The 23,421-nt window shown below is 39.7% G+C and overlaps 1 protein-coding gene across 4 annotated transcripts in view; it reads right to left on the bottom strand.

The window, feature by feature from the left end:
- Positions 1 to 5,358: 5,358 nt before the first annotated feature.
- LPXN (leupaxin) overlaps positions 5,359 to 23,421 on the bottom strand; it is a 43,743-nt gene continuing 25,680 nt past the window's right edge. For all 4 annotated transcript variants that reach the window (XM_070069356.2, XM_089326124.1, NM_001082048.1 and 1 more), the window contains 5 exon segments: positions 21,994 to 22,161; positions 20,512 to 20,685; positions 20,304 to 20,385; positions 6,486 to 6,634; positions 5,359 to 6,160 (listed from right to left, as the gene is read on the bottom strand). In XM_070069356.2, the coding sequence (XP_069925457.1) occupies positions 5,891 to 6,160; positions 6,486 to 6,634; positions 20,304 to 20,385; positions 20,512 to 20,685; positions 21,994 to 22,161 (843 nt within the window). In that variant the 3' untranslated portion in view covers positions 5,359 to 5,890.

Here is a 23,421-nt window from a genome sequence, read left to right as displayed (position 1 = left end):
CTCTACTGCTTTCCCAGGCCATAGCAGAAAGCTGGTTGGAAGTGGAGCAGCTGGGACTGGAACTGGCGCCCACATGGGATGCTGGCACTGCAGACGGCGGCTTTATTTGCTACGCTACAGCACCAGCCCCATCCAGTCACTTGATTAACGTGGCATATTACAGTACAAAGGTATTGAAATCCAAAGTAAAACAGCACACCAAGTTAAAATTTAAAGGAAGTAAAGTCATCTTTGATTTCTTGGTCTGTTCATTCCCATCTATAGAGGTATGTCCATCAGTACCTGTGACTTGAGATATATCTCACTGGAATTGGAGTAGTAAAAAATGGTATCCCCAAATACATAATACGTGAAAATGTAGTGATTTCCAAAATTGAAGAGAAGATGGACTGCTCTTACAAAGATGCCAAGAAGTCTATGCAACTGTCCATAGTCAATGGTCTGTGAACTTAAATTCAGAAAATATCACCCACAAAAAAATTAATTTAGGCACTGTGCATTCATCATTATCCAGAGGGGGAGGAGCCTCCTGTAAATACAGTCTCCTTTCTTTCACAGTAGATTTGAGGCCCTGTTGATTTCCAGCAAAATTATAAGTTGGCCCTAAGAGCAACCCAAGCACCAGCTCTCATCTGAGATTTGTTTCTTTTTTAATCCCATGGACCCCAGTAAACTCAATTTATCATTTGAGCTCTGGGATTCCAGCTCTTAGTGCAGCCCAGATGCCAAGTTCTACCTAGTAACAAGTTTTATATATCAACTGAAATATAAAACTAAAAAAGCATATATATATTTATAAAACTGAAAAAGCAACTTCTTCCCCCAGCCAAGATACCGTGAAGGTTATTATAAGACGAGGTCTCTTACTGAGGACCTGTTATGCTTAAGACACTTGCATCTAAGAGAATTCACCTTATTTCTTACAGTGGAGAACTCCTTTCTCACACTCCCAAACTAAAGCTGCTTTTGATGCTTGATGCTAAGCTCTTAGGGAAGACCAGTCCCTCTGCCACACCTCACCATGACACCATCATTCCTGGCTCTTCTCTATTTTGAATTCTCTGACATTCTCAGACATATTCCTCTGACGCAAGTAGGCAATACCTACTTGTTTACTCTCTGAATTACTTTGAAACTCAAACTATATAACATTCTCACTTTGGAACACATGAATTTGAAATTCCCTCTTATCAACACCCACATTTTTTGGTGCTCACTCTTCCACAGACCTCTGGGGTTGTTACCAGAGGAAAATGAAGTCTTGCCTCTAAATCTGTGAATGCTGTAGTTTAAAAATCACCGATGACCATGTGACTTCACGATTTGGGCTGCCTACAGCTGGAGAAGAGGCACTCTTTCTCCCCCTACTGGTCATGAAAACAGGCGCATTTGGCTGGCAGCCCTCTCAATCACCATAAAATGAGTACATGATAGAACTTGCATGGAAAAACAATTTTGTGTTTATCAAACTATCATGTAGGATGACTCTGTATTTCTCCTAAAAAATAATTATCAAGACTAGTTGAGTGATTTCTTTTTAAGAATAAAGTTGCCAATCTATGGCATATTCCTTCATACAGAGTTATGCTCATTGGCAGAACCACTCTATGCTTTGAGATGTGTTTTATTTTTAAAAAACCTAGAAGTTGCACAGAACCAAAAGGAAACAGATGAGCGGTCACTTTGAGTAACTGAATTTCTGGAATTTTACAGAAAAGGGTAACTTTTACTTGTGAGTGGTTTCCTTGCTGCTAAAACACTGGTCCAAAGGGCAGCATATCTCTCTCTCTCTCTCCCTCCCTCCCTCTTTTTCTCCATCTCCCATCCCTCCTTGGCAGTATCTCTCTCTCTACTTAAAAATGTCTTATTTACTTATTTGAAATAGAGATAGAATGAGAGAAAGAGAAAGATATCAATCTTCTATCTACTGATTCATCCCCTAAATGGCCACAAAAGCCTGGGCTGAGCCAAGCTGAAGCCAAGTGCCAAGAACTCCATCATCTGGATCTCTCCCACATGAATGGCAGGGACTCAAGTATTTGATACATCACCTGCTGCTTCCCAGTCTCCTTAGTAAGGAGCTGGATCAGAAGTGGAGAAATTGGGACTTGAACCAGCCCTCTGATATGAGATATGGGCATCCCAAGCAGTGGTGTGACTCATTCTGTTGCAACGCACTCCAGTGTCTTTCTTAATTTTTAAAAAAATGTTCAATCTCTAGAATAGAAAATAAAATTTAAATAAAATCACTAACTTTTAGTGCATACATTCAGGGGGTAAAATGTGATAATACTGTGTTTTTTCCATTTAGTTAAACATTACTTTTTTCTTATTAACACATAATAATGGCACCCAGAACTTATTCCTTCAATCTAATTGTATTTTGGTATCCATTATCCAACCTCTCTTATTCCCCCACCTTCTCAGTCTCCAGTCTCTGCATTAAGGTCAACGTTTTATTTATTTATTTTATTTTTCTTTCTAAGATTTATTTATTTGAAAGGCACAGTTACAGAAAGAGGGAGAGACAGAGAGACAATCTTTGACCTGCTGGCTCATTTCCCAAATGGCTGCAAAGACTAGGGCCAAAACCAAGAGCTTGGAACTCTATCCAGGTCTCCCATGGAGACGCAGATGTCCAAAGTCTTGGGCCATCCTCTGCTGGTTTCCCAGGCTTGTTAGAAGGGAGCTAGATCAGAACTGGCACATGCAGGACTCAAATCAGATATAGGATGCTGGCATCACATGCCTAACCCACTGCTTCACAACACTGGCTGCTACTTTTATTTTTAAGAATTATGTTATTTATTTGAAATGTAGAGTGACAGAAAGAAAGACAGGGAGAGAGACTGAGAGAAAAACAGATCTTCCATCTGCTGGTTCACTCCCCAAATGGTTGCAACTTCTGGCCTAAGCTAGAAGTCTAGAACTCCATCTGGGCCTCCACATGGGTTGCAAGGGCCCCAGCACTTGACCCCTCTTTTACTGCTTTTTGAGGAGTGTTAGCAGAGAGCTGGACTGTTCCTAAAGTGGTGAATTGGTGCTTATATGGGATGCCAGCATCACAGGTGGCAGCATAACTCACCACATCACAACAGCAGCTCCCAGCTCAGCTATATGGTTACTTCCACACGTGACACAGTATGAGAGTGTCAATGTATTTGTCTTTTTGTATCTGAGTTATTTCACTTAACATAATACCCTCCAGTTTCATTCATTGTCAGTTTATGATCCCTTTTATGGCCTAATAGTATTTCATTTTGTAATATTCCACATATTCTTTATCCATTCACCTCTTAATGGTTGATATGGATCTTAGCTATTGTGAATGATGCAGCAATAAACAGGAGGGCACTGGTATCTCTTTGATATGTTGATATCACTTCCTTGGTATATATATCCAGAAGTGGGATAGCTGGATCATACAGTTGTATTTCTAGTTTTTCACAGGACTTCCATACTGTCCTCCATAATGGCTGGACTAATTTACATTCCCACCAACTGTGCATCAGAATTTCTTTTTCTCCACATCCTTGCCAGCATTTGTTATTTTCTGTCTTTTTAGTACTAGCAATTCTAAGAGGGGAGACAAGCTATCTTATGGTGTTTTTGACTTATATTTCCCTGATGGCTGATGATATTGAGCATTTTTAAATAAATTTATTGTCCTTTTGAATTTCTTCTTTTGAAATTTCTTGTCCAGTTTTATCTCTTGTCCATTTTTGAGTCTCTTGTTTGCAGTTTGCTGGGGTTTTTTTTTTTTTTTTGGGGGGGGGGAGGGGTTTCTTTTAACTTTTGAATATGAATTTTTTGTCAGATGAATAGCTTGAAAAACATTTTTTTCCATTCTGTAAGTTTTCTCACTACCTCTTTTTGAATAAATAAAACCACTAACGTTCAGATCTTAATGAACTTGCTTTTCTCTGATATTCTTAAATATTTAGATTCTACTTAAATCTCAAAATAGCTAATACTTAAAAATAATTTTAAAAAAAGTTTTAGCATCTGCACATTTCTTTTTATAAACACCAAGTTTACTTTGTCAAATTGCCAAGGCAACTATGAACACTGTCATATTAACACCTGCACATGACATCACAGAGTGAAGACCCTGTAAAAAGGATGTTTAGAAGTTGAATGTGTATTTTGCTTAGTCTGGTAGTCTCAGCTAGCCAAACAGGATAGAAGGCCAGATGGCTCTATTTCTGTGTGGCCTTCCACATTTCTTATACACATTTGGAGTTCCTATTTTACAGATTTAACTGTTACTACTTCCTTTTAACTTTCTAAGACCCTTTAACACCCCTCCCAAAAAAGAATATAGATATCATAAAGCTAGGCAAGAATCATTTAATCTATTGCTGTTCTCTAAATACTATTACCATGCTGATCTAAATGAAGATGACCAATTTGATGCTACTTCAAAATGTTCATAGAATTAAAAGATAAGTTTATGTTGGTGAAAAAATATTTTGAAAGCTGTGCATAAAAGGAGTCTTGAAATGTTCATGGAGAATGCATCCTATGAAAAAAATTTGGTATGATTTCACAATATTTTTGCACCAAAATAAACTTATCTTCTAATCCTATTTTTCTATGACTTTTTGAACTCTATTCATATTTTTAAAAACATCTCAAACCAAGGAGTTTTTGTCAGGAACTTATTACAGAATAAAGATTCTAAAACACTGGTTTTTTGTTGTTGTTGTTGTTGTAACAAGTAATCACACAGCTATTTTAAGACTGTGGTAAGAAACATACAAGTACAGATTTTACTAATATCTTCTCGGGGAAGGATGACTGCGAAGCTTTTATTAACAAACTGATAGGACATGAGAAAGGCAAATTTCTTAAGAATCTGGAAGCTTTCCTCTAAATTTACTTATAATATTTTGGTAGGAAAAAAATAATTAAGAGGAAATTGTTCTTTGGGTCTTGGCTTTGCCAGCATCCCTTATGGTAATGGGTTTGATTCCTGGCTGCTCCACTTCTGATCTAGCTCCTTGCTCATGGCCTGAGAAAGCAGAGGAAGATGAACCCTACACCCATGTGGGAGACCCTGGTTCCTGGCTTTGGATCAGCCCAGCTCTGGCCACTGCGGCCATTTGGGGAGTGAACTAGTGGATGGAAGATTCTCTTCGTCTCTGTCTTTTTGTTTGTAACTCTGCCTCTCAAATAAATAATCTTAAAAAGAAGTTAATGAATAGGAGTCCTTCCTTTTAATTACTTCTGATATTTTAAAATGCTTATTGTATGGAAGGAAACAAGAAGTAGGATACAAATTTAATTCACAAAGTTTACAGTATATAACATGTGAAGCAGCAAGTTTATCTACCAAACAAGTATGACAATGAGTCATTAAAATCACAAGACATTTTATTTATCAAGGATGTAATTAAAATTAAAAGTCACTTCCTCTTGAAAAAGAGAAATGCACTGAAGGAAGAAGGGGAGAGTTTAAGAGTGGTTTCATGATTCCTGACAGCAAGGATAAAATCATAGCAGTGAACATGGAACAGTGAACCACAGGGGAAAATGGGGGAAGCTGGAAAGAGGCAGTTACGTGGAGGGATATCATCAAGGTGAAAAGGGAGAAACCTAAGAAAACCAGTAGTGAAAGAAATCGCACAAGTGAAAACATGTCTTATGGGGAACTGATAGCAGGGTCTAAATCCAATCACTTGATTAAAAAAAAAAAAAAAAAAAGACTAGAAGCCTAAAACTTAAGATTAGAAGCCTGTTCCTGTAACAACTACCAGTTCCCTTAGCTGCTCACCACCTTTACTCTCTCTATAAAATTATCAAGCCACAGGTCAGTAACAATTTATCCATTCCTTCCTCTTGCTTTAAATTTTAAAGGGGATCAGAAGAGGCTGTGGATCAACTGAGACTACAGTGAGAAGAGCTTGTTGAAGCAAGGCTGGCAATAGGTCTTGTCATTCTGCTCCCTGAAGACGCCCTTTGACAACTGTGTCAGGCAGAAAGCACACACAAAGTGCTCAGGATGGAACTTGTGCCCCATGGCGCTGATGCAGCGGCCCGTGATGGGCTGCCCACACCCATGGCAGAGGGTTCCTCGGCGCTGATGGTAGTGGAGCTCACAGAACGGACGGCCTTCCAGTTCAAAGAAGGAACCGGTAGAAAAACTGCTGAAGCAGTCCTGTGGGGATGGGGTGGTGGAAAGAAATAACACAGATGTTAGGAAGTAAATCATCGGCAGAGTCAAATTTTCAGACTTGACATTACTGCCAGCTGCATGCATTTCATGTGTGTCCTTGACAAATGGAGGCTAGATTGCCCTCTTACAAAACAGACCAGCAAATGCCCACATGGATGCTGTCTCTTGTTTCTCCATTAGGAAGCCCACATCAGTTCCTCATCCAGCGCTCTGAACCCTTTTACTAGTTGCAGTTCTTCGTTTCAGAGAGGAGAACCCTCGCCTTTCCCTAAACCAAAGGATAAGTGAGTATACAGACTATACAGACCCCACACACAAAGCACTCCGGGTGCCAGACAGTGTTCATGGCTGAAAGGTAGTTTTCCAACACCGGGCGGTTGCAGCCACCACACTTGGGTGAGAACATGGCTAAGAAATCCTTTCGGCAATATGGCTTCTTGTCCTTCTCATGAAAGCCTGGAGAGACAAAATCAAGGATGCACTTTTACGGTCTGAGCCCTAAAGCTATGGTAGAGGATGGAGAGGCACCAATGACCTACACTCTCCTAAACTCAGTGACTTCACACTCACAATTGGGTAAATTAGATTCCTATCTCAACAAATTGTTGTAAAAAAGAAATGAGGCAATGCAGGTATAGTGCTTTAGCACTGCGCCTGGTTCACAGTAAGCATTTAGTAAGTTAACAACTATTCTTCTTCAATGTGTTTGTACTAAGTATTCCCTTGGCCGTGGACATTCCTGCTCCAGGTCTTTTTTTTTTTTTAACTTTTATTTAGTAGATGTAAATTTCCAAAGTACAGTTTATGGATTATAATGGCTTCCCCCCCCATAACTTCCCTCCCACCTGCAACCCTCCCATTTCCCGCTCCCTGTCCCAATCCATTCACATCAAGATTCATTTTCAATTATCTTTATATACAGAAGATCAATTTAGTACATATTAAGTAAATATTTCATCAGTTTGCCCCCACACAGCACACAAAGTGCCAAATACTGTGTGAGCACTAGTCATATCATTAATTCAAATTGAACTACACATTAAGGACAGAGATCCTACATGGGGAGTAAGTGCACAGTCACTCCTGTTGTTGACTTAACAAATTGACACTCTTGTTTAAGGCGTCAGCAATCTTCCCAGGCTCCAGTCATGAGTTGCCAAGGCCATGGAAGCCCCCTAAGCTCACCATCTTTGATCTTATTTCGACAAGGCCATAGTCAAAGTGGAAGTTCTCTCCTCCCTTCAGAGAAAGGTACCTCCTTCTCTGATGGCTCGTTCTTTCTACTGGGATCTCACTCACAGAGATCTTTCATTTAGGTCCTCTTCCCCCCCCCCCCCCGAGTGTCTTGGCTTTCCATGCCTACAATACTCTCATGGGCTCTTCAGCCAGATCCGAATGCCTTAAGGGCTGATTCCAAGGCCAGAGTGCTGTTTAGAACAACTGCCATTCTATGAGTCTGCTGTGTATCCTGCTTCCCATGTTGGATCGTTCTCTCCTTTTTAATTCTATCAGTTAGTATTATCAGACACTAGTCTTGTTTATGTGATCCCTTTGACTCGTAGACCTATCGTTAAGGTCTATTGTGACCTGAAATTGATAACTTGGACTAGTGAGGTGGCATTGGTACATGCCACCTTGATGGGATTGAACTGGAATCCCCTGGCACATTTCTAACTCCACTACTGGGGGCAAGTCAGCTTGAGCATGTCCCAAATTATATATCCCCTCCCTCTCTTATTCCCACTCTTATATTTAACAGAAATCACTTTTCAGTTAACTTTAAACACCTAAGAATAATTGTGTGTTAATTACATAGCTCAACCAATGGTATTAAGTAGAACAAAAACAATACTAAAAAGGATAAAGTATTAAATTGTACATCAATGGTCAGGACAAGCCTCTTCCTGTGATTCAGGAATCAGCTCAAATATCATCCTATCCGAAAGACACCTCTTCAGTCCCTTTTTATATTTCTTTTTTTTCATTGTCTCTGTAGTGATTAACATCTGAAATCATCATTATGGTTTGTCTATCTTCACTGGAAGATTAGCAAGAGAAACTACCTACTGTTGACCTTGTCACCATTATATCCCCAGTATTTAAAACAGCATCTTAAAAAAAGAGCTGATTATTTAATAAAGTATTATTAAATAATATTTTACAAATAGATGCAAGATCTAATTGTCATAATAAAAGCCATGCAACTACTTGAATTATAAATGGATAGATTCTTCTTTAATATGGAAATGGAAAAACCACAGTAAATATGGCTCAAGTTTCAAAAGCAGACTAAAGATTAGTAAGTCTAGATGCATAAAAATACGTGAACGGCTTATTAATGTTGAAAAAACACTGAAAGCAAAGTTAAAGACAGAACAATCTGAAGAAAATATTTGTTAATTATACCCTAGAGAAACACAGCTAATACAAAGAACGCCTATTATATGTATTGCTTCAACCATCTTTGTATAAAATTCAAGTGAAAAAATTAAAATGGAAAAAAATCCTTGAAAATTGAATTAAGTTGAAATAAATGAATTGTATAAGAAATTAACAACATCGCTAAAGAAACAATTCATTTAATTGACTTTAAAACATAGTATTTTGGGGCTGGCGCTGTGACATGGCAGGTAAAGCCACTGCCTGCATTGCTGGCATCCCATATGGGCACTGGTTCTAGTCTTGGCTGCTCCACTTCCAATCCAGCTCTCTGCCATGGCCTGGGAAAGCAATAGAAGATGGCCCAAATCCCTGGGCTCCTGTACCCATGTGAGAAGACCTGGAGGAAGCTTCTGGCTCCTGGCTTCAAATCAGCACAGCTCTTGCTATTGCAGCCAATTGGGGAGTGAACCAGCAGATAGAAGACCTCTCTCTCTCTCTCTTCCTCTCCTCTCTCCGTGTAACTCTAAGTTCCAAATAAATAAATAAATCTTTATAAATAAAAAAAAACACAGTATTTTGACTATTTATATTCCTAAAGGATTCTAAAGGCAATAAATACTAATAAATTATTCTATTTTAATTTTAAACTATTTTCATGAATACTAGAAATCTGAAGAGTAGATTTTTGATGTTCTTACCACACACACACACACACACACACACTAAAGGTAACCATACCAGAGGGTGGTTATGTTTCTTTGACCATAGTAACTATTTCACTAGGATGAATATATCAAAACATTATTTATCCTTAAGATAATACAATAAGGGGCAGGCATTTGGTGGTCTAGTGATTAAGATGTCACTTAGGATGCCCACATCCATATCAGAGTGCTTAAGTTGGATTTGCAGCTCTAGCTCTCTATTCCAGCTTCTTGCTATTGTGTACTCTAAAAGGAAGCAGGTGATGGCTCAAGTACTTGGGTCCCTGCTACCCATGTAGGAGACCTGGTCTGGTTCTTGGTTCCTGGCCCTGGCCCAGGCCCTCAGATATTGCAAGCATTTAGGGAGTGCATTAGCAAGTGGGAATTCTTTTTCTCTCTCTCTGTCTCTCTGCCTCTAAAAAAAATAAAATTTTAAAAGCATATACATAGAAAATAAAGGTTATTTCCAACATTCATATGCTTTTTTGAAATTATTATAGGTAGACTGTAAAATAAAGTAAATATAAATCATAGTAATGCCTTTGGAAAGCAAGATTTCTAGTGTAAAAACAGACACAAGTATAAAAAAAATCAGACAAATTTTTAAAAACTATAATAAAACTTACATAAAATGAGAAAGACCAGTATAAACATATGATTTACTCTTCTCTTTTAAAAAGAAAAAAAAATGGATTCTAAGCCCTGCCCACTGAAAGCTGGAAGTAATGACATTCCAGAAATAACTAATACTCCTCTTACCCACATTGTGCCTTCTAAATATTCTCACTGAAACAGTGTTTTGGAAAAATTGATGAATCCAAATGTGATGCACAGTTGATGAGATTGACACATCTTGGTGTACCAATAAAAAAAAAAAAAAGAAATCACGGATAATTGAAGTCACATCAAAAGGATATAGTAACCTACTTGAAGGGTCGACCTCAGACTTCAGATAAAGCAACCAGAGCATTAAAAATAAACCTACTGCAGTGATCAAAAAAATGTCAGCTAAATATAGTTTCAGGAGTTCATAAGGATTTTCCAAAAATAAAAACCCAGCCTTCACTGGGCATTATTAACAAATCCATTCATTACATTATAAGGAAAGAGGCCATTTACTCCACATTTCTTTTTTTTTTTTTTTTTTAAGATTTATTTATTTGTTTGAAAGGCAGTTAAAGAAAGCCAAAGGCTGAGAGAGATAGAAACATCTTCCATCCACTGGTTCACTCCCTAGATGGCCACAACAGCTGGAGCTGCACCGATTTGAAGCTAGGAGCCAGGAACTTCTTCCAGGTCTCCCACATGGGTGCAGAGGCCCAAAGACTTGGGCCATCTTCTACTGCTTTCCCAGGCCATAGCAAAGAGCCGGATTGAAAGCAGAGCAGCTGGGACTTGAACCAGCACCTACATAGGATGCCAGCACTTCAGGCAGCGGCTTTATCTGCTACACCACAGCGCTGGCCCCTACCCCACCTTTCTTATACGAAATGTATTTCAAGATAACCGAATAGCTGATGATAAAAAGTTAGTTTTCTAGAATCACAGCTAATAAATATAGAAGTAATATAAAACACAACACTTTCTTACCTAGAACTTTGGGCTTACGCAATGATCATTGGCAGGGTACTTAAGAATGGAGAGATCAGGCTGGCACTGGTTGATCTTAGCATCAATAAAAATTTTTGATGTGATTCAATAAGTATGAAATGGCACCCACCACCTATAACCTACTCTTGTCCCTACATGCCCCAAACTGAACCTAAACCTAATCAAGAATCTAAGTCTAAACTAACAATTTACAGAAAACATAGGAAAAGTGGCATAGGAGTGAATAAAGCAAATAAGTTGAATTGTAACATGAGGAACCAGCTAATCAAATCAGGAATATAGCTAATCCTCCACCTGCAGCGCCAGCACCCCGGGTTCCAGTCCCGGTCAGGGTGCCAGATTCTGTCCCAGTTGCTCCTCCTCCAGTCCAGCTCTCTGCTGTGGCCTGGGAAGGCAGTGGAGGATGGCCCAAGTGCTTGGGCCCTGCACACGCATGGGAGATCAGGAGGAAGCACCTGGCTCCTGGCTTCGGATCGGCGCAGCATGCCGACCATAGCGGCCATTTGGGGGGTGAACCAACAGAAGGAAGACCTTTCTCTCTGATTGTCTAACTCTGCCTGTCAAAAAAAAAAAAAAATAGAATATGGGATTTTTTTTTAGAAACGGCTTTTAGTTTCCTAACAAATCAATGGTATACAAAGGTGGTGAAGACAAGACTGCTAACAGAATTTTTAAAATTTGAGACACAAAGCAGCCAAATGCAATGCATAGATTTTGCTTAGAACCTGGTTCAAGAAACCAAGTAAAAATTGCATTTTTTTAGAAATTTGAATATGAGTTTTAAGTAATGTGTTCATTTTCTATGCATGAATGTGATTTTTAAAGTCCTTGTCAGTTAAAGATAATGTATGTTCAAATATTTAATCACAAGATGAAATGATTTCTATGATTTGCCTTTAAACATCCCAGTAAGAAAAAAGGTAGATGGATGAATATGTGGGTGTTAAAAGAAAAAGTCAGTTTGGCAAAACACTAACACTTACTGAATAGAGCTAAGGAAGTGCTATTGCATTTTAAATTCTCTGTAATTAAAAAGTTTTTAAAAAGTAGTTTATTGAAGTATAAGCACTTTTTCTTCAACATATGAAATTTTTATCATTAGACACATATTAGAAAATTTCTGGCTTGGGTCTTACTGAGCTCACATCCAGATAATGGATTTGCACTGAGGCTGAGAAAATCATAGGGGTTATTTTCTAAACCTTTTAAAATAAGTCCATTTTACAAATTCTCAAACAGCTCAAGAAGAAATATTTTAATAGTGCTATATTGATATGATTAATAAGTCATGAAAACAATGAAGCTCTAATTTTTCCTAATTAGTAGTATAATTTAAAATTATAGTTTATATAATTTATAATTTTTTAAGTAATTAAAAAACTGTTAAATAAATCCAATGCTGGAAAATACAGAGTGATTCACGTACTTATATATGCCTAAAACAAAGACAAAGACAACTGTTATTTTACCTTTAGAAATTTGATGATATATATCAGGAATTTTAAAAAGATTCAGACATTTAAATGAGAATTAATCCATACAAATAATTCAAAAAAGAAAACATTATTTTTAAAGATATTCATTGTAGTACTGCTAAAATACCAGAAAGATTTTAAATATGCTACTGTGAACACATTTAGTTGTTTCCAATATTTGGAACCATAAATAATGCTTCACTGAACATCTTCAGGTATATAACATTTTATCTTTTATGATTTGTTTACATAAAACCTTATGGAATAATTGAACTGTTAAAATTATTATAAAACTATGAAACAGCATAAAAATGCTTTAAAAACAATTTTAGGCACTTTATAACATATGTATGGAGAAATGTGAAAAATATAGTACATTTACTGTAAAATACTGCTTTTGGTTAACAGAAATATGTTCTAAGTGAAGTTTCCTGCAGGGACTTTTTATTGTCTTTACATTAAAAAAGAAAAACGTAATAAGCTGATGTGTCTTCAAATAACACACTTGAGTGGTATTTCTATGCTTCCTTAGTTACTCAGACAGCTTAGTCCTCCACATAACTCAGGGGTCTGCTTAAGAGAAGAACTGACTTCACTATCCTATCGCAAACAACATCTCATCACTCTCTCTCTTAACACAGAGTTAAGTCAGTGGTTAGTTGGCTAATTTGATTAATGTATGTTCCTCCCACTAGTATATATTTACTATGAGGGCAGGAACTTCCTTTTTTTCTGTTATAGTGATATCCCTGGTACCTGATCCATACACAGTAGTTGTTCCATGAATGTGGACAATGTTATGATATTACAGTTGAGACCCTAAGCTCCAGAAGTATGTTGTACCTCAGGGTCTCACTTTAGCACTGACTAGAATATGCATAAGCAAGTGAAATGTACTTATCTGCGCAGAGTATTCCTTAGTAATTACCTAGAATTTAGGCTGCCTAAAATGTACAATATTGTCTGCAATCCCATTTATGGGGCACCTGCCTTGTACAGGTTACACTGAGTGCTCTACCCACAGTCCAAAATTGAAGTGAGATTCTTCACAGCGATCCCCTAAAATGGGTTTTAACCCCGTTTTACAAGTGAGAAAACGAGAGCTCAGAGAAGTTACACATTACTAACTTGAAAGTAAAGGAGCTGAGACTCAAATTTATGCCTAATTTCAAAGTCTAACTTAAATGCCACATCTCTACCTTAGGTGCATCCTGACCTGGACCACTCTGTGGGCACTGATGGTATCAGCTGAGCTGAAATACCATAGTCCAATTGTTTCATAAATAGGAGAGCTCTGTCTGTGCTCCACTGAAACAGCACATAAAGCGTAAACAGTGGACGGTGAAGCGGCCTATCCCAGGAACATTATCTCTGAAATCGACTTTGACAGTGGCATCCAGATGACGAACATGCAGGAGTAGCCAAGGGTTGGGATCCAAATCACGCAGCTGCAGTTTTCACAAGACCTCTTGTCACTCTTTGACATATCTTTGTTCAACTATGCTTTCATTGCAAAGTAGACAATTTAGCACAATTCTGAGGCCTATGTATCTAAAATTAAAACTATACATTTTCTTGCTTCCCAATGTTCTTTCTCTACACATTCCAGGCACAGAGGAGCTCACTATACTTCTACTGACTTTATCAAAGGATCTCTAGAGTCTGCTCAAGGCAAACTGAGTGCAGGAAGCTCTGCCGTTTAAGAAAACAAACACTCACATCTATATTTCTTGCTTTTGTGCGGCACAGTATTTCTCAAACCTTAACATACATCACTCACCTGAGAACCAGTTAAAATGCAGATTATTGGGTCCCCCCTCCCAGAATTTTTGATTCAGTGGGTCAGGGACTAGACCTAGGATTTTGCACATTGTAACAAGTCCCCATGTGATGCTGATGCTCCGTGAAGCAAATGACATCAAACTGAGCTACGTATAAACAGGTATTACTTGAGAAAACTGTAAGACACACTAGCTAACCGAGGATTGACCCTCATCTAAGCATTTGCAGGGCAGCTAGTCTCAAGAGTGGGACAGGAAGGAACTAACAGCCTCTGTTTCAACTTGGGTGAGTCTCAGGAGAGGAATCAAAGGCAATCAGCCAAACCTACTGTGATACCTGTGCATTTAGTGGTCTAATAAATGGAGAAACTTTCAGCACATACTTTTGCTGAGGCTCTCTCTGGGGCCAATTATCTCTGGAGGATGAATGAGAAACTGTGACAATTAAAAGTGTCACACAGAAAAGGAGGGTGTTTAGACTCTGGTGAGGCTGTCAGTCACAGGGGAAATTAGGGAGCACTTGCATGGCCTGGATAATGAACAATTAAAAAGGAGACAGGGAGGCAGGAGGACCTTGTCCCTGGAGGAGGATGACAAGACCCAATGTGCTTAGAGCTTTGAGCCTTAAAGAAGAATTATCTGAACTGAAGAAAAAAATGCAGATGAATTTAATTTCCCAGGAGGCTTGCTGGTTAAGCTGTCATTATAGAAACTCTGTGTGTGACTATGTGACTTAGGGTAAGGCAGGATGCCACCTAATTAATAGCCTGACAATATGGTATAAGATTCATTTAGCAAAATCCAGGTATAAAAATGGAAATATAACCTAAGAGGAACTTCCGATTAATATATGGCCCCCTTTTTTCCCAAAAGTCTCCATTTATAAATATTTTAAGTGTAGTTTCATGTTTCTATAAAGACATAAATGACCCTATTGGTCATGTATGCTTATGAGAGACCCAACTCAAGAACAACGAGAACTAAGTACTTTCATGGTACTTTCATGCCATCCTATGGATTGGGTACTTTTCATTTTCATCTAACATTTCTCTACGTGAAATGTGTATGTATCCCATGGTTCTCCTGTCAGGCAACTTCCACATCATCATCATCATCCAGGGGTAGTGTTCACTTGCTGACTGTTGTTTTTTTTTTTAAGATTTTTTATTTATTTGAGAGGTAGAGTTACAGACAATGAGAGGGAGAGACAGAGAGAAAGGTCTTCCATCTGCTGGTTCACTCCCCAAATGGCCACAGCGATCAGAGCTGCACTGATCTGAATCCAGGAGCCAGGAGCTTCTTCCAGGTCTCCTACATGAGTGCAGGGGCCCAAGGACTTGGGCCATCCTCTACTCTTTTCCCAGGCCACAGCAGAGAGCTGGATGGGAAGAGGAGCAGCTGGGACTAGAACCAGCGCCCATATGGGATGCTGACACCACAAGCGGAGGATTAACCTACTGTGCCACAGCGCCCATCCCTTGCTGATTGTTCTACTGAACTCACTCTCAGCCTTCTATGGCTACCAGTACAATATAAATTTACTGTGACATATTTTAATATGATTTAAATTAAGTCTCAATGAAAAATGCTGTTTAACTAAAGTTCAATCTCGAAGTAAAATAACAAACAACTTGTGGAAAGCGTTGAACAAGCTCCAGTGAACAAGCAAATTACTGCAAAGTACTTTGCCAATGACCATGTCAGTGCTTCTGTATTGGGTCTACTGTGAAATAAAGTGTAGCATGTTGGCATCAAGTAAAGAAATACAGCAGCAGAAGACAAGTGGAGTCTTGATCAAAGGACAGTTGTGATGTTGTAGAGAAAACAGAGAATCTGCAGACATGAGACCTGAGTATAAATCCCTGCTCTTTGACGTTATAGTTGTACAACTTTAAGAAAACTATTTTATCTCCTAGAAGTTCACTGTTTTCGTCTATAACCGGTAAAATATAGAATAAAGTTGCTGGGGCCGGTGCTGTGGTGTAGTGGGCTAAGCCTCTGCCTGCAGCACCAGCATCCCATATGGGGGCTGGTTTGCGTTCCAGCTGTTCCTCTTCCAATCCATCTCTCTGCGATGGCCTGGGAAAGCAGTAGAAGATGGCCCAAGTCCTTGGGCCCCTGGAACCACATGGGAGACCCAGAAGAAGCTCCTGGCTCCTGGCTTTGGATCAGCGTAGCTCTAGTGGTTGCAACCATCTGGGGAGTGAACCAGCGGATAGAAAGCCTCTCTCTCTCTGCCTTTGCCTCTCTGTAACTCTTTCAAATAAATAAATAAATCTTTAAAAAATCAATAAAATTGCTCTCATAGGTTGTAGTGGGGATCAAATGAATAATAGCTATCAATGTACATAATACCATACGTAATACTTAGGAGAATCTCTCTACAAAGGCCTGAACACATAGAATTATCCCACACTCCCCGCCTGTGACAACACTAAGACAACAGTTAAGAAAGAAAATTATAAAGATTCATAAGGAAATAGAGAAAAGGAAGGGGCAGGCACTGTGGCGTAGCAGGTAAAGCCGCTGCCTGCAGCACTGGCATCCCATATGGGCACCTGTTCGACTCCTAGCTACTCTACTTCCAACCCAGCTCTCTGCTATGGTCTAGGAAAGCAATAGAAGATGGCCCAAGCCCTTGGGCCCCTACACCTGCATGGGAGACCTAGAGGAAGCTCCTGGCTTTGGATCAGCTCAACTCTGGCCATTGTGGCCATTTGGAAAGTGAACCAGTGGATGGAAGACCTCTCTCTCTGGCTCTGCCTCTCTCTAGTTCTGCCTTTCAAACAAATAAATAAATCACTAACCAAAAAAATTTAAAAAGAAAAGAGAAAAAGAAAAAGCAAAATGGAAAAGAGATGTAACCAGATGAAGCAACAACAAGTTTTTCAAAACTTTAAAGGTGGCAACTAGGTCGACATAAGTAAGAAAATTGAAACCCATATCTCTACAGGTGGAAGATACCAACAAACATCAAGCCACCCTGAGCTCTCTAACATCAGAGGGGCTTAGAGACTGAACATGGAAGATACTCCTCAGGACTAGAAGTGGGATTGGTTCAAAGTCTGAAACACCATTAGAAATCAGATGTCCCACTAAACCATAGATGTAGTGATTATTTCTGAAAATATCGAGCCAGAGAATCTCAGGGATCAGCACTTGTGGGGATCATGAAGAATGAAGTCAAGTTCTCTGTTGAAAAGTGGGAATTAAGTAAAAACTGAAATGCTGAACAATGAAAATCTCATTCCTCAATCCTTCCCCCACCCCTACCCTGATCCTTTTTTTTTTTTTTTCAACTCTGAATGTTGGCAGAGAGAACACGAGATACAGCTGAAAATTAACTGCGATCCCATTGACTGTGAGGGAAGAGTACACACATTTCCTATGATCCTTAACTAAAAATTCAAGTGAAAAAGATGATCTGGAACATTTCAATCATTTCTAAGTGATCACCAGAAGGGGCTGAGGAAAATCCCATGAAGACAAGCTTATCTGAAGAACATATCCTCAAAGGAATAACAGGATGAGGAAAGAAAGCCAGCCAGGACACAAAGAGAAATCAAGAGTTTGCTACTGGATTTATACATAATCCACAAAAGCATCCAAGACTGTTTAACAACAGTCAGGCCTAGAGGTTACAAAACCAATTTAACAGAAGTACTACACACATTAGAACTTCCCTGCCCTCCATTCTCTTCTCCTTCTACCCTGACAGGACACTTCAGCCCTGAAGGAATTCACGTCAAGATAAGCAACAGGACTGAGGATGGTAAAATGCCAAAGGCAGGTTAAGAGAGGTGAAAGGTCATACGCCTTTGCTGGTCTCCTGCAACTTGAAGGCCCCACCAGGGAGAGGCAGTTGCTGTCACTTTTAAACAGTTGAAAGTTTTATCTATTAATAGATTGAATCACCCAAGAACTAAGTTTTTGCATTTTGTGTCTTAAATTTTATGTTTAGAAGTATTTATTAAGAGTAATCAGAAAATACCTGAGATTGTTGAAGTTTTTATCTAGGAAAAAGGAGAAAACTTTCCTTACTGGACTGAGTGGTTGGTTTATGCCATGCATATTTTACCCCATAAAATATGTAAGTAGTACACAAATTAATCAAAATTTTAAATAATAAAATGATTTAAAACATATAAAATAACAGGAAAAAGCAATATAAGGAAGTTTTCTAATCCCATGCATGAGTCATATTTGTTCAAAAGAAACATGAAATCAGGGGGAAAATTAAGACAATTCAGAAAATAAAAGGAAAAAAGCTTATAAAAGGGGAAAAACAGGTCACATAGAAAAGATCAAGGAAAAGAATAAAATGTTAATAAATATTCTCAACCATGGAATCTGGAAGAGAGTGAAGCAATGTCTTCAGAATTATGAGCAAAAAATAGTTTACATCCAGAATTCTACAGCTAGGCAACTTAGGGGCAAAAACAGATGAAAAGGAATTTTAGATATTCATTGTTTTCAAAAACATTACCTACTATTCATTGTTTCTTATAAAGCTGCTAGAGGACATGATACACAAAAATAAGGTGGAAACATGTGGAAACCACATGTTATCCAGGAAACAGAAGATCCAAAGAGGAAAGTAGTAAAATGAATTCTCAGGGATACCAGGGTAGAATGACTGATACTTAGCAGAAAGAAACCATTTTAGGTTGGAACAAGAGGCTAGAAATCTCCTAGAGGTAGGTACTACAGTGGAAAAAAATGGAACTGACTTCCAGAGGTGGTTGAAAATTGTGAGAAGGATTTCAAATTTCTATCAGATAAATTAGTGATAAGTAGAAGAAAAACTAACCTAATGAGAAAGAGATTCAAATGTTAACTCTAGAAAAAAAAAGAGTTATACAAAAAAAAAGACACCATGATAATAACATTAATCATAAGTATGCTTCCATGTCAGTCACTAGGCTAAATATAATACTGATGTTATCTCATAATAACCATGTAAGATAGGCACTTTTATTAGACTTTTATTGTTACTGATGAGAAAAGTGAGATATAGAGAAGCTGAATGCCTTGACCAAGATCATATACATCATAAATAACATAGCCCAGATTTGAACCAAGAAGTCTGACTCCAAAATCCATGCTCCACTGTAATCAGTTTGCTACATGGCTTAACAACATTTGTGTGACTGTCAGCATATACACACTGAACACTGTTTTATAATTATGGAATAAGACTTAGTCACTCCAGGAGCAGGCATTCAGTCTAGCACTTAAGACACTTGCACCCCATAGTTGGAGTGCTTGGGTTTAATTCCTGTCTCTAACTCTGATCTTCAGTTCCCTGCTAACGAAGATCCTAGGAGGCAACAGAGACAGCACAAGAAATTGGGTTCCTGGAGACAGCGTTGTGACATAGCATGTAAAGCCACCTCCTGCAACACTAGCATCCCATATAGGCACTAGTTTGTGTCTGGCTGCCCACTTCCAATCCAGCTTCCTGCTAATGGCCTGAGAAAAATAGCAAAAAATGATCCAAGTAGGCCCCAGCTACCCACACGAGAGACCTAGAAGAAACTCCTGGCTTAGGCCTGGTCCAGCCCAGCTGTTGTAGGCATCTGGGGAATGAAACAGATAGATGGAATCTCTCTCTCTCTCTCTTTCTCTCTCTCTCTCTCCCCCATCCCTCTATAACTCTGACTTTTAAGCAAATAAATAAATCTTTAAAAAAAAAATTCCCCAAGAATAAGTCTGGTATGAGTGGAGCAGCAATAACATTTCTTGATCTCAATTTTCCTGGAAGAAAATGAATATATAGTGGTTAAAATGGGAGAAAATATTAGTATATAGTATTATAAGTTGTTATTTAAAACATACAAGCAAATAACAAAAAAATACTACTAAAAGAACTTGGAGAGGAAAACTGGATTTGGGGATAAGGAAGGGAAAAGCAGCGTACTATTCTTTTTAAATATTGACCTTGAAGTAATACTTGAGCTTTAAACTTTGTATTTCTTTGATTACAGTATCAATTTAAACACAAATTATAAAAGTTGGAAAAAGGTAGGGAGGGGTGCTATCCAGGACTGAAGAGAACACTTAGAAGGCAGGAAGCAGGACTCTCACATCAGTCAGGCAGCAGGCCACAAAGAAAAGCACTGCGGAGCACATCATTACCCCGTGGGGTTTGGGATGAAGCCTGGGGCCATACCTTCTGTACCAAACACCTCTCCACAGTGAGAGCAGAAGAAGTGCTCCGGGTGCCAGGTCTGGTTCATTGCTGTCAGCACTTTCTGGAAAAGGAACACGGAGGGAGATATGAGAGTGCTGCAGAGTTGTAAAACATGACCCTGGCTATAAATGAGTGGTGAAAAGCTACAGGAAGGCTTGAGATGTAGGTGGGGGGAATTTATACTTACATCCAGGATGGGAGCTGCACAGTAGGCACAGCGTGGTGAGAAAAGGTGGTGGTAGTCCTTGGGGCAGTAGGCCAAGCCGCTCCGCTCGAAGAAGGGACTGGAGCCAATCTCTTCCTTGCAGTGAGTGCAGATGAAGTGCTCCGGATGCCAGGACTGCCCCAGAGCATGGATCACCTGGGGGATGGCAAACAGCCTGACCTGGGAGCGCAGCTGAGTGCTCTAGGTTTACAGGCCACAAGACTATAGAGGGCATTGTGTTCCATGTAAACCCCACTGTGGTCCACTGTCTGAGCTCTGTGGATAGTAAGACTAGCTATTTTCCTAATGATAACTCTGATGGAAACTTGGAAATGTCCCATACCACTTTACTGCCCCAGAGGGTGATAGAAACACAAGACACAGTGATGACAGGCTAAAGAGAATGGAAAGGATGTGGGGAGCAACTGGGAGCAACTTGGACTAGACTAAGTTACTCGAATTAAGACTTATTCTATGCATCTGCTCTCCCACAATATGGCGCTGAGAAGGGAGAAACAGCTTCTACACAGCTGCCTCCAGTTCAACCAATAAACTGTAGGACCTGCTCCTGATTGGAGGAGAGCAGCGTACTTGGCGTGTGGGCAGCTGAGTTGGGATTGGTGGAAGAGGACTATAAAGGAGGAGAGAGACAACGTGCACCGGGAACATCTATCTGAAGGAACACCTGTGCAGCCCCCGAGAGAGCCGGCCGGTGGTGTGCCACTCCCCCGCGGAAGTGGGGAAAGTGGCAGGGGGAACCGCCCTTCCACGGAGGTGGGAGGGACGGTAGCCAACCCGGGAAGAACCAGCAGCAAACCCGGGGAGGGCCGAGCAGACAAAAGAACAGCGCAGGGTCCTGTGTCGTTCCTCCACGAAGACGGGGAGCGACAAAGGACCCTAGGATGAGGAAAAGTCCAAGTGACAGTTTTGATTCCCTTGTCCGAACACCTCACCTCACTCTCCTATTAGGGTCAGGTCTCAATGCCCTTTCTCTTGGCTATGGAAAGGATGAGGCAGAGTGGGAGTCTGAGGCTGAACTCAGCTGGAATTTGTCATCTATCAATTTACACTGGGTATGTGTGAATAGAGGAAGCAAGCAATGAGAAAGGTCACACGGTAAAGGCAGTGCAGAAAAACGGTTCAGGGGTTCAGTCTCTCCTGGTTTCAACTCTTACACCATGTCTTCCTAAACCTTGAACATGTCAGCAAACATCTCCAGTCCCTCAGTTTTCTTATTTATATAGAAGAAACAAAAATAGTCATTTTCTTAGGCTAATGTGATGATTAAATGAGGGAACTCATGTAAAGCACTTAGCTCATTGCCCACAGCACTGTAAGCGGTCACTATTAACAATCATTAAAATGCCTTAGAGAAATAAGGAGAAAGAGCAATCTTGGGGGAAGGCGGAAGACACAAACACACAGGCACAGAGGCTGTAGGGCCAACATCTTGGCCCCTCCCACCTTCCCAACAATGGGTTTCTGGCAGGAAGCACAGTGGCCCTTGGGCACTGTCGGGATCCCAAGGTTCTGCAACTCCTGCTCCAAGCCCCCAAGCATTGAGTCCAGGGACGCCTTGTGGTCCAGATTCTCCGATACGGGTTTCTTGCCAGCATCTGCTTTCACTGACACCTGGTACAAGGAAAGAACCATGAAGAGAATCAGCCTCCACACACTTTCATTCTCACGTGCATTTTCTACACAACTTTCTGGGCTCCCTCTACTGACTGATCTTTTTTTTTTTTTTTAACTTTTATTTAATGAATACAAATTTCCAAAGTACAGCTTATGGATTACAATGGCTCCCCCCCCATAACTTCCCTCCCACCCGCAACCCTCCCCTTTCCCTCTCCCTCCCCCCTTCCATTCACATCAAGATTCATTTTCAATTCTCTTTATATACAGAAGATCAGTTTAGCATACATTAAGTAAAGATTCCAACAGTTTGCACCCACATAGAAACACAAAGTGAAAAATACTGTTTCAGTACTAGTTATAGCATTAAATCACAATGTACAGCACATTAAGGACAGAGATCCTACATGAGGAGTAAGTGCACTGTGACTCCTGTTGTTGACTTAACAGACACTCTTGTTTATGGCGTCACTAATCACCCTAGGCTCTTGTCATGAGTTGCCAAGGCTATGGAAGCCCCCTGAGTTCACTGACTCTGATCATATTTAGACAAGGCCATGGTCAAAGTGGAAGTTCTCTCCTCCCTTCAGAGAAAGGTACCTCCTTCTTTGATGACCCATTCTTTCCACTGGGATCTCACTCAGAGATCTTTCATTTAGGGTTTTTTTTTTTTTTTTTTTTTTTTTTTGCCAGAGTGTTTTGGCTTTCCATGCCTGCCTGTAATACTCTCATGGGTTTTTCAGCCAGATCCCTGTGCCTTAAGGGCTGATTCTGAGGCCAGAGTGCTGTTAGGACATCTGCCATTCTATGGGTCTGCTGTGTATCCCGCTTCCCATGTTTCTACCAACTGATCTTTGATCCATTCCCTAACCTTCCTCTGGCGCAGCAGAGGAATCCAACAATTTAACCCCAGTGAAAACACTTTCAGCTCCCTTGTTCTAAGCTCCTTGAGCCAAATGAAATGTGACTCACCTTTGCTATGTCTGTCTTTTCTGACAACAGAAAATTGAGTGTATGAGGATGATACCCCTTCTAACTCTTAGGATGACCCCAGGTCAACAGTTAGTCACATCTTCCTGTTATTTGTTTATTTTTCAATATCGGTTAAACATCTAGTGTGGGTTAGTCACTGTTCTAGGTGCTTGAATAAAGCAAGGTACTATTCAGATCAAGTATCTGCCTCAGTGGAATTTGCATTCTATGAGTGAAAGACAACAGACAAATAAACATGAGAGATAAGGTATAAGTTACACAGAG

This window comes from Oryctolagus cuniculus, chromosome 1 (genome assembly GCF_051225735.1).
Source record: "Oryctolagus cuniculus isolate XC-2025 breed Fujian yellow rabbit chromosome 1, ASM5122573v1, whole genome shotgun sequence".
Classification (NCBI taxonomy): domain Eukaryota; kingdom Metazoa; phylum Chordata; class Mammalia; order Lagomorpha; family Leporidae; genus Oryctolagus; species Oryctolagus cuniculus.
Note: the sequence above shows the minus strand (reverse complement) of the source record. Positions and strands in the feature narration are given on the sequence as shown.